General features: G+C 42.1%; 1 protein-coding gene across 1 annotated transcript; it reads right to left on the bottom strand.

The window, feature by feature from the left end:
* Nucleotides 1-47: 47 nt before the first annotated feature.
* washc5 (WASH complex subunit 5) lies at nt 48-11,439 on the bottom strand. Its single transcript, XM_075465058.1, has 29 exons — nt 11,386-11,439; nt 9,334-9,584; nt 8,975-9,120; nt 8,771-8,855; nt 8,498-8,598; nt 8,122-8,314; nt 7,792-7,944; nt 7,567-7,680; nt 6,956-7,127; nt 6,745-6,872; nt 6,309-6,438; nt 6,024-6,136; nt 5,539-5,705; nt 5,069-5,144; nt 4,825-4,935; nt 4,234-4,374; nt 3,737-3,817; nt 3,527-3,628; nt 3,017-3,196; nt 2,795-2,919; nt 2,510-2,672; nt 2,274-2,376; nt 2,116-2,195; nt 1,891-1,994; nt 1,569-1,698; nt 1,380-1,476; nt 1,073-1,226; nt 825-912; nt 48-556 (listed from the first exon to the last, which is right to left on the bottom strand). Exons 2-29 carry the CDS (start codon nt 9,517-9,519, stop codon nt 500-502), a joined length of 3,480 nt encoding a protein of 1,159 aa, XP_075321173.1. The 5' UTR covers nt 9,520-9,584; nt 11,386-11,439; the 3' UTR covers nt 48-499.
* Between the last annotated feature and the right edge of the window lie 920 nt (nt 11,440-12,359).

Consider the following 12,359-nt stretch of genomic DNA (forward strand, 5'->3'; position numbering starts at 1 on the left):
CCTTTGACCAGAAAGTTTACGAGCAGAAGAAAAACAACAGAGGCGTATTATGAAGAATCGTGTTTATTGACATATTTTAGTCAGCAATGGCACAGAATATTAGTGTACAAAGGCATTTAATAGGCAATTTGTACAACATATTATCATTAGTGCAAAATATTAATAGAAATGGAAGTAAAAAAATTAATGGAGCTTTTCAAAAGCAGGCATTGTGACAGCTGGGTCTCTTCTAAGGGAGAGAACACAATCTTATAACACCTGTAATACTCTTGCAATGACAAGTCGAAATGCTGTCTCTGGGCCCAGCATCTGAGAGATGTCACAATAGGAAAAGCACAGGTATAAATAATGGAATAGGCGATGCCTGCACTCCAGTGATGCTTACTGAAACCCTCATACGGAACAAAAATCAATCAGAAATGCTATTAGCAACACCTGTGCTCTCCCCACCAGCACAAGACTAAATGTCCACAATGGCCGGAAAGAACATTTGTGTTCCTCACAGTACCGTTCTGAACTCATCAAAAATGAAGCTGGGCACATGAGCCTCGACCACCTGAAGAATACAGAGAAAATAAAGAGAAAATGACCTTACTGCCACAGAAATACACAAAAAAATAAATAAAAAAATACAGACACGAGAGTCTTCACGGTTCTCATTCAGTCACTATGAAACACTGAGATTAATAATCTCTCGCAGCTGAAAGCCTTTAAACTTTCCCTTCAACTCTCATTTACTGTGATGATTTAAATTATGCTATTTACCATCCTACTGCATTCTAGTCTCACTTTTAGTCATTTTAGAAAAGTAACTTGTGTCTTACCTTCCGGGAGAGCTTTGTGTACTTCACATAGTCTTCAAGGAACATCAGTGCTCCCACCACATCCGAAGGCATGTCAGGGATTTTCTGGCTGTAATGGTGACAAATGGAAACTCAAATATGAATTCATGTGGCTGTGGTAATAACCCCCAACAAAACAGTCAGAGAGCGAAACTACCTAAAACAAGTCTTTCTTTTCGCTGTCATTTCAGATGTTGCAAAACCCAGAGAAGTCAAGTTTGCTCTATTACCTCGTGCACTGCTCCATGATGGAGCGAATGAACTGACCGATGAGAGCAAGGAACTGTTGTGTATATCGGGAGTGGAACTGCTTGAGCAGGGTGAGCAAGCCAAGCACCAGTGGAGGCCAGTCCACCGGGTCTGTGGCTTTCTTACAGGTCATTCCTGCAGGTAGATAAATGACAGAAGAATTTATTAGATAAACCAAGAACCTAATGTGCGTTACATCGCACGTTCACAGTGATTTATTACGTTTCCTGAAATAATCCTGTGTGTGCTGAGGATGTTCATCAGCCTGTCTAGTTGAAGAAGACTCACCCTGGTTTTTGCTGTACTGAAGTTTAGGCAGATGAGCAATAATGAACAGGAAGTTGACGATTGGGAAGTAAGGGAGACGTTTTGTCGTGATGTAAATCTGCATAAAGCAAAAACAGAGGAAATGTTTTTACTCCTGGTGAAATGTGACGTTTGAACGTCATTACACAGAAAGGGAAATCCTTTGCATACCTTGTTCAGTGGGTTGTGAAGGCCAGCTGCCTCCAGGTAGGAAGTGATATCATACAGTAGAGTGTTTTCCTCTTTAGGATAGGGCAGTGATGGGTCCTGGTAGTGGGCTTCAATGTCTACCAGCAGAGACCTGGAAGGGCCATAATATAAAATAATATAACAAATCTACCTGTTCGTGGAATTGAAGTCAGTCTAAAGTTCATTCATAAAAAGCAACAGGATTGCCACACAATTCATTTTGTCTTTTTGTTACACCAGAAAAATCCTCTTATCCAGGGACATGAATAAAGCGGCACGCGCTCATTGGTGACGGTAGACTTACTTGTTGAGGTTTTCCAGGGCAGCGGCCAGGTGTTTGGAGTCAAACTTGCAGGAGTAGTTAAGCTCATTAGCAATCTGCTGTCTGAGAATCTGCATCTGACCAACCTACAACAGACATAGGCCTTAAACGTTATTTATACGTCATTGTGTCTTTGGCAGAGCATTGGTAACAATATGGCATGTCTCTACGAGTAATCACAAACATGACGACAACGTGGACCGCTACCTTCATGATGGCTTCCAGGTATGCACTCCAGATCTTCTGGGACTTGGCCACAGCGTTTGCATACACTTTGCTGGCATTGGCTACAGAGAGAGAGGGAAAAAAACAAGTTGGACGAGATATAAACAGAATAAGGTTAAACCTAATAAGTTAATACCTACCCACAATGCCTTGGACTGGGTTGACAGCAGCCAGCAAGGTTCTGAAGACATCCACCACGGATTTGTCTTTCAGGATGGTCTTCTGAAGCATCGTCAGGAAGTTCTGATGGCAGAATTAGGGTTCAAATATATTCCACTCCCCATACTATGTGAGATGAAGATATAATGACACCTCTTACAAGGTTTCAGGACATTTTTGGTCACAGAGCTTGCAGCTGCTTTTGGAGATTAATTACCTGAAGTTCCTTGACAATCATGAAGCAGAGCAGCCGGTCCAGTCCGTTGAGACCGAATGTACCCAGAGTGTTCTGGATCTCAGAGAACAGCCTGTTGTTGGTCACCTCGTGGTGACTCTTCAGGTCATACCAGGTGTTCATCTGGTCGATGTAGCACGTTACCCTGCAGAGAAAACCTGTTTGTCAGGTTGGTTTTGAAGATGGCATTTATTCGTCTTCACGCTCAATGTTAGTTGTTCTGTCGGCTAAATTCTTTTGCTCACTGTTAAATTCGAAGATACATACTTTGGATCTGTGATTCTTAGGATCTCTCTGCAGAGACGACCAATAAAGGTGGCAGACTCATCCACGGGGGGGAACTTGGGAATGGGAATGTGGGAGGACTGGTGCACACTCTGCCAGTCCTGGATCTGAACAGAAACAAGGCACCACTCACTCACTGATAACTAACCAGTTACACAGGAATGAACTGCTGTTAGTTGTCTGTTCAGGGATGTTAAGCCTGACCTTTGTCCTGAGGAAACTATTGCACTCCTGCTCCACATTGTAGTTGATGATGCGGGACACTTCCTCCTGCCAGATTTTGAGGCCATAAATGCTGACATAGTCCTGGATGTACTCAAACGACCTGTAGAAGCCGTCCATGGTGGCCGCCATCTCCTTCAACTTGGGCATCAGTTCACTGGGCTGAAAATATCAAGGTTATACTTTTTTTAAATTCCACACAGATCTTTTTTTTCCTCTGTTGTTACCTTTAGCTCTTACAGGGCAAAAGGACGTTCCTCCATACATTTCTTAATGAACAACAGTGAGCGAGGGAGAATATGACGCAAGTTATATTTTGTCAGCCATGTGTTTTTTTGGCTGGCATCACAGAAAACGATTTTAAGCTCTGTCAATAGCTATAATCTGATTTGACACACACCAAATATATTATAAACCAGAGCTCAAGACAGATAATACTGTAAAGTGCAAAAATACACTGCTATCAGATGATAACAGATTTTGAAGTCTTGCCTTAGCCTTGGGGTTGAAGATTAAGCCTTTGTGCAATGCATAAGCAACCCTCTTCACCAGCTCCTTCCTGATGCCATCCTCCAAAAGCTGCTTAGGATCCACCTAAAACATCCCAGCATGTTGAAAAAGCAAACTTTGGTCTGTGCGCCACAAAAAAAAAGGAGAGCTTGTCTTATTAGTTAGCTAACATTTAAGGTGGACAACACTTGCCTTAATGATCCCAACAAGAGTAGTTTTCATCATCAAGATGCCCTCAGTAAAAATAGAGATGTCGTGAGTGAATTTCGCCACCTGCAGTCGCGTAAAGGGGAATGATGTTTGGGAACAAACACAAATACAACCCAGTAAACATTCAATTCAAATTCGCCCAACAAAGTTCTACCATTCTGCTTTGCATTCAACTTTAGATGGGCCTTACAAAAATGTGTCTCACAAAATTAAAAATGCGACTTCAGTGGTTCACACTGTAATTAAAGCCACTTAAGCTGGCCAAATCTCTTTCCACATAAAGCTTTCCTTTCTGATTTCTATTTCACATTATAAGCTGCGGGTAAAATTGATATTGCCTCTGACTCCCATCCACCAACTGAGTCCACATCTAAACAGAGCATCGTGAGGCCTCTTATCCACGTTCCTCATTTTATATAATATCTAAAGACTTCCTGTCGGCGACACCCTGAAAAAAACTAAAAGAACAGTTGTTTTACTTCATAGCGGGCCCCCAGCTGAGAGTAGTCCTTTAGCTTGTCCTTATCCAGCCGTGTGGGCACCTCCATAATGTCGTGGATCTGAAGTTTGATAATTTTTGCCAGAGAGGTGAACATGCTCTCTGGGATGATTTGAAGCACCTAGAAGAAAGAGGGTAAACACACAAAGTGAGCACCGGCGTGAATCTAATGTATCTTAAGGGTTTTTAAGCCAGGATAGTGAAATCAGTCCAAAAAAAGCAGACGGTACACAAAGCTGTGGAAGAGAAATCATTTGTACAGCTCGAGGGGACAAGTCTGGTGCACAGAAACACAGAATGTGGCTGATGACACCAGGAGGTTAAAACCCTCTGAAGTTTCACAGCCGCTAAGTGTTTCTTTTTGGGTAAATTTGCCAAACAGATGTTGCTGGAAACATTTATCATTGCCACAGATGTTACTGTGCGGATCCTAAACAATAATCTGGAACTCGTGGGGCCCATTTGTTACAATTATGTAACAATGTTCATCTGTGAGTAGCAGAGAGAACGTCAATAATCTGTGACAAAAACATTCCCAAACAAGAGCTAACAACCCCGTATCACACAGTACCTTTCTGACGTAAGCCACCAACTCTCCAGAGTAGAACTGGGAGACACTCAGCAGGTCGGCGCTGTTGGCCTGGTTGATACGCAGCAGAGGAAGATCCAGTGCAGATGCCAGCTGGTCGCATAAACACACCCACAGAATAAGTATTTTGAATATACACAAACCGGGGCAATGGCATGTATGAATCTTTTATTAATTCTTCTTATTGAGTGTGTGCACGTAGGCTTTGGACAAAAAGAGTCCTCACCTTCAGAAATGTAGCTCTCAGTTTTGTGACCATGGACGGGTTGACTCTGATGCTCTCCTGCATAATGGATGTAAAGCTGCAGAATAAAACATGAGCCAGGAAAAGACTGATGAAATCTGCCACGCAGACAAAACAAGGACAAAAATGAGTTGAATCAAAGTCAAAGAAATTGCAGCACTGCGGCCGGTTCATGATACAGGTAGCTAAGCAGAATGAGTCTGTGGCTAACTCCACAACGAGCTACTAAAAGAAAAAAGCAGTGATTGTTCAAAATATGCCAAAAGAAATCGGTTCACAACTGTCTAGCATCTGTTTTTCAGTTTACGCGTGGTCACTTTATTCTCAGATAAGACAAACTAATGATAAACAGACACATGCACACTTTATGAATAGATGCTGCAACACAATGAATCACTTCTCGCTGCCACTTATTTCAAACATATTTTCACTGTTTATCATCTACTGAGCACCTGTCGATTATCTGCCATGCATAGGAGAGGTCTCCAACGATCTGCATGGTGATGAGGACCTCTTCTTTGATGTTGATGGTGCGGATCATCTGGTGCAGGAACTTCCTGGTGTCGGCTAAGAATTGACAGATCTGCAGGTTGGACTCCAGCTGGTGAAATTCCTGGACCTGAAGGCAAAAAGAAACACATATGATATATCAAGCCGCAACTGTACAAAATACACAACGCTGCAATCATATATCCGTGTCCAAGGAGTGCGGAACTTCTCCTATTATGTATTTGAATGAGTTTCTATTTTACAGGAGCAGTTTCATTGAGTTTGCTTCTGTTTTGAAACATTGTTCTGGGATTCACTTTTTATCTCAGTCTGAGGCTGAGCTAGCAAACTACCTGAGAGCAATAATAGCAAGATACTAACAGCATTATCTCTGACTGATCTAATCTGAGGACGTGAAGCCACGGTGAAATATAATTATCCTGCTCACCTCAACAAGAGCCTGTATGAGCTGAACCGTCTTCCTGCCAGCAGCTGTGGAGTCCTCATAGTTCAAAGACTCGATCTGTTTGGAGATCTCCCTGAACCATGCCTGCAAGTTCTCTGTGAAGGAACACACAGAAAAAAAAAGGAGTGGTAAACAAAAACAAACTGATCTCGCCGCTTTGGAGGAATTTTTCCAACTCGAGTTTCCCTGCGGCAGCAATTAAGTCAAAACAACTTCACAGCCGTAGGTGTCATTTATCGATTTATCCAGTAGACGAGAGCAGCTCACCGTTTTTCTCCACCCTCGTCAGAGGCTTGACGCCAGAAAAGACTTCGGCCAGCTCAGTCATCCTCTCGGATCCCTCCTTCTTGTAGCTCTCCCATTTGATCTGCTTCTCTGATAGCATCTGCTTGAACATCTGGAGGAGGAACAGCACAGATGCTTAGTCGATGAGGGAGGATAAGTCAGATGAGATGTGTAATTAGAACATTAAATGTGTGTCCTCTCCTACTGATAGACTGGCTAGCCATATGCTATCTCGCTGTAAGCTAATGGGGCAAAATTGGCAGACACATCTAACACGAAACACAGTTTGATGGATCACTTTGGAATTATTCAGCGATTCATTTGTCACTGTTTCTGCTGTTTGGGAAAAAACAATTAACGACTCATTTTCCTCACTAATTATCACGCGCATTCTTAAGTTCTGAACAAACACACTCACCTCTTTGAGTGTGAACTCAAACTGAGCAGTGTCGAGCAGGAGCTGGAACAGGATCTTGGGGTTGTACTTTGAGTCGTTGAGCACTTGGTCTTTGATCTGACGCAGTCTCTTGTTGTTCGGGTCATAGGCTTGTGTAACAAAGCGCGTTTTAGTGAGTAACGAATGTACTTTATTTATCTGCCCACATCATATATCTGCCCGGTCTTCTCACCTGACTCCGCAGAGTGCAGCATCAGCCAGCGGATAGCAACATTGCAGTCCCTCAGACAGTTGAGTAGTTTGGGAATGTTGTCCAGGATGATTTCCTCCCTGAGGAAACCTTCCTTTAGCAGCTGCTGCACCTGAGGCCTCAGGCTCTCCATACTGGCTGCGTAGCGAGTGGCCTACACACAGTGATCAGTGACAGCGGTGAAAACACTGGAAGATTCATTCTGATCAACAGATTGCTCATTAAGTCACTCTTCCAAGTAGCCGCTGGGAAGTATGGTACTGACTACAGGTGACAGTAAAATATGGGACAATTCAGTTGGATCCTTTGTCACGATTCACACTTAAACTCATGGACATCCACCACCTTTTTCATTGACTTATCGAGAAGAGTTTAAAAAGTCTTTCTAAAGTGACAGATTTTGATTAACACCCTTGTGCTTTGAATTGATATTCCGCACAGCCAAAAGTGGAGACTTACAAATTCTGTGGGCACAGTCACTTGTCCCTGCATACATTAACATTGCCATAAATTAGCATTAACACACAGAGGGGGTGTCAACTGAAGAATCGAAAAAAAACTCTGTGACATTGAGTATAATACATTTTTAATACCTGCTCTTTGATGTTAGCAGAGTCTAAGGTGTAGTTGAGAGCTGTCTTGGCAGCTTTGTATGGCTCCCAGGCCTCTATCAGGTTTACTGTGATCCCCATGTAGATACTGATAACCTGCAGACAGACGGCAGGAACACAATGAATGTCATAATGTTTCATTAAATTGTTTATGTTGAACTCTAATGTACCGGAATAACAAATTATATCATAAAACAGATGTGCTACCCAGTTGTCAGGGAAGTACTTGTCTACTATCTCCCTCATCTTGGCCTGCTGCGTGTGCAGTATGGAGGGACTGAAGAACAGGCACACGTAGAGCATGGCCGCCTGGTTAGCCAGCGCTGTGCTTCGATGCTCAGGGAGAGGGTAGGCAGACACCTGAGAGACAGAAGGAAAAATACAGTTCTAGGCCAGGCCTGGAATTTTGCTACAATCAACACCTCCACACAGGTTACGGTCTCAAGAAATCTGTAATCTTGTAAATAAGGGGAAAATCTATTATAGATTTACATTACAAGTCTGCAACAACTTGTGTTTTCACAAAATGTTTCTCACTTGGTTGTAGATGTCATCAGAGCGCAGCCTCCCAATGACCATGCTGATGAAAGTGGAACTAATGGGAACCCTCTGAAAGTAGCTCTCTGGGTAGTTGGCCGGCCGTTTAGCTCCAGGCTGACTGGAGAAGCCGGTGCTGCGCAGGAGCTTGCAGATGTCATCCAGGTTGGAGTCAGCAGATGAGCGGGCTGCACTAAAGTATTCCAAAAAAGTAAGAATAAGACGAGAATGATTTCAGCAGTTGAAAAAAAAATTGAGTGGATCAACTTTTGCTGCAAGCAAGCTCATGGGGTAACAATTCAACTAGGAGCCCTGAGCATGATTCACAGAGAGAATGTCATGTCTATGTGAGGGGGTGTGTGAGTCATAAGCGCACCTGTATCTATAGTAGGACACAAGCATCCTCTCTCTGACTTCTCCTTCAATTTTCTGGTCAATAACCAACAACATGACTCCGTACAGGTAGAGAGCCTCACACTGGGTGGAAGAGAAATGATACAAATTCAGCTTCTTGTAATCTATTTTCACTTTATGTGTAATTTTAAAGACAAGGTATGTTTATTAATCTGCAAATCGGTGACCCGGACACAGGTACATGTATGAACTAATCGGAAAAGCTTTTGCTTGTGTTAGCATTTGCGTTACTTACGAGGAGCTGCTTCCCATCCTCATTTAGAAGCACCGTCTCCAAGGTCTGTTGAATATAAACACCCTCATACAGGTCATCCAAATATCTGGAGAGAGACAAAAACAACGTGATAACAAATGTTAGTTTATTTCATTGTGTTTTGTGGCAAAAGAGTGCGCCTCGGGTTTAAGTCTCAGTCCCTTCTCAGCGTAAACTGAGCCGTACCTGTTAAGATCCACAATATATTTATGAACGCTCTCAAAAGCCAGATAGAACCTCGAGAGAATCTCAATGTTGTTCTCTCTGAACTCTTCATCCAAGTCCTGAAGTTCCGGTTTGGCCTCCAGCTTGCCCTCATAATACTCAGGACCCTGGAGAGACACCGATATACACTGCTGTACAAACACAATCTACAGTTGTGCACCAGAATGCAATCAAAGAGTTGTCCTACACAAAGTAAAGTTAGAATATAATTTGCTTTCAAAGAAACTAACCAGCTAGTTCTAGTCATGTAAGCTGATAACCACAGACAACTTTACAGGCTAAAAATGTGAGGATTTAGGCAGGCCTGGAGTAATTCACACCTTGAAGTAGCTGAAGTCGCAGATAATGTCTCCATACTTCTGCTGGTCACTTTTGTCCTTGAGCCTAAAAACTGCCGGGATGAAGTCAGAGAGGCGCAGGAGCTCTGCAATGATGGCATTCCCTCTGGAAACTATCCTGAGGATGGCCTGGCCACACAGGTTATTCTCTGCCAGGAAGTCCACCATAGTGGTTGGAGGGGGAAGAGGAGGATGTATAACACTCTGATACTGTATTTATGTAGCAAATAGTCCTAGAAATGAAAAAAAGAAGCAAAAACAGGATGTTTTAAAATAACAAATGGTTTGATCTTTTTGGTTTCTACAAAGATTAGAGATAATTTTATTAACAGTGCTGAAGTGGTACCCAAGCAGAAAAATGATCAGACTTGGTTAGCACTTCGACTATTCCTCAAGCCTGATAAAACAAAACTGAAGGAAGACCAAGTACTCTACCAAGGCCAGTTTGTACTCTACCAAGGCCACTGTGTACCTGTCAATGTCAGTATGTAGCAAGAAAAAGAAAAAGAAATAACTACTTTTTCACTGTGATCAACACTTTTCGACACACAGAAAGGCTCTGAAAAGTTACAAGTCTAAAGTCTACTTTAGACTTTTATCTCTTCCTAAGACATAAAAAAAAAAACTGCTTCCAAGCAGCCAGGCTTTTCTTTCCTCATTTATCTACATTAGCATGTGACACATTTACATAATGCATGCCTGGTGGCTGGTTCGGGAAAGAACCCTAAAACAAAGAATGTGTTTTATCGTCAGTGCCCATATGGACTGGCGCTGGGCGATATGATCCAAAATTCATTAACATTATTCATTATTTCTAGGCTGAAGGGCAATTGATGATGTATGCTGGTATTTAATAAAAACAGGGAGAAATACTCAGTTTCAACTCGATGCCATGATGCCACAAGTAATTTAATTAAAGACTGCAATCAAATTAGAACCCCCCGGAGTTTTCCTCTTACAACAACAACCCACATCGGAGCAAATTATAAATGTGTAAGCAACAAGAAATAGGTCTTCCCTAGCTCGTAAATGTACAGTTGCATGATGAAAAAGGCTCTTTAAGACTACATCTTGACCAGCAGCCACTGATTTTACAAATGCAACATCATCTGATGAAATCACCACAGCTCACTGTGCTGCAGCTTCACTGGACAGAAAGAAAAGGAAGGATAAGGGCAAGAAAAAGCTGGTGAAGCTGTTACAGTGACTTTTCGTGCAATTTTGCCACAGTTTTCCCAAACCCAAAGCTGTTAAGTTCAAACCTATGAGGAGAACTTGCAAATAAATGCGTTCAGCTTGCTGCTGACAAACACAGAGGAAACGGTGGGGGCGGGGCTCATCAGAAAAGGGGAAACGGATGGATTTAGATGATATCAAATTAACCAGCAAGTGCACAGTTATATTTCTGATCAACCAGAGCAGATTGAGCTTTTGAGAAGGACTAATTGAGGTGACACGAGCTAAAACGATGCACCGCAGACAGAAGGTAACAAGAAGAGCTGTAATAATGTTAGGTATGAGAAATACATAATTTGTTTTCTCAAGATTAAATCATATAAAGCTATTCTTATACTCACCCAATATAAAATCACGAATTTGTAAATTAATATAACATGGGCCCTTTAAGATTAGACTTTTTTTTTTAGGTTAATTCCAGAAAATAAACACCAGTTATTTAGCATTCAAACATCCTCAAGTTTCCTGAATTTCAGATTTTCAGACACGCACCAAACAAAAACAACAAACAATCCACTCTAATCCACTTCTAAAAATAGAAGCCTTGGTTGGAGTAACAAATTGAATTATTTAAGAAGCACCGTTATTATATCGTTATGCATTAGCTGTTACTGCCAACAAGCTAACGTTAGCATTAAGTCTACGAGCTCCTTTCGTTACCCATGACGCTACAGACGACACGGAAGTGCGTGCAAAGGTGCACACAATCATACCTCTTTTTTTTTTTTTTTTTTTACTGAAAAACGTTTCAGTTGTTGTTACAATTTAAAAGCCGAGATTGCAGACACAAGTACTTGCCTTTTTGGAGCTCCTCTTCCCTATTTACTTCCTCATGATCAATCACATGACTCTGCAGCAGGGTGCGTTAGATTCTGGTCACGCTACTCGCCGGAGACGAGCGGAACCAACTCCAGCAAACGCTTTGATCTGAACCTGAAACTGAAAGTAAATACACTGCATTTCAACAGTTTATAGTCTTGTATCTGTTTCCTCACAGGACCCTGCCATGGACGGATCAGTTATAACTTAGCCTACGTGATGCTTATACAAAACGTTTGAACTATAAAGCTTGCTCTGTTGAAGTTGAGCCGGTTTTGTCTCTTCTGCAAATCTCTATGCTTACATGTGTCTCTAGGTGGCGACAGAGATCCACTAAACTCTCCGTACGTCTGGCTCACTGCTGCCTTTATCCATCACTCTGAGCAGACGCTTGCTTCCCACAGGGATGCAGTGATTTACAAAATCAAGCCTGAACTAAAATTACACCAACCTACGGTCTCACAGATAAAACCACAGGGAAGAGGATGTTGAATCATCTGTCCTTCAACTGAAAAATGTAATCCTAAAATGCTCACTGTATTTTTATTTATTTTTTTAAAGCTTCTAAGCTGGGCTTTTATGTCGCTGCGAACCACTGATTATTCAATGTCAGTGAAAATCCGTTTGGCTGCAGAAATAATTAACTTAACACACATAAACTTTGCCACATACCGCTTCCAACACGGCTGCATAACCAGTATGTGGTTGGCAGTGATGAGTAGGCAAAAGCTCCCATGTTGCCTTCAAATTTTGATTAAACTGGAGCCTCATTGCCAACAAGTCTCACACGCTGGCAGCCACCTTTCTTAAGCAGTGTGAGGCGGAGGTTAATGACAGCCATATGGTGAGAGCTGTTTGTTTGACCTGTTATATATCTGTGTGATAGAGAATGGTTTGATCTCAATTATTTTTCCAAGATTCAGTGTCTTCGTTATTCAATTTCCACGTGGTAA

This window comes from Odontesthes bonariensis, chromosome 5, assembly GCF_027942865.1.
Source record: "Odontesthes bonariensis isolate fOdoBon6 chromosome 5, fOdoBon6.hap1, whole genome shotgun sequence".
In the NCBI taxonomy this organism is placed as follows: domain Eukaryota; kingdom Metazoa; phylum Chordata; class Actinopteri; order Atheriniformes; family Atherinopsidae; genus Odontesthes; species Odontesthes bonariensis.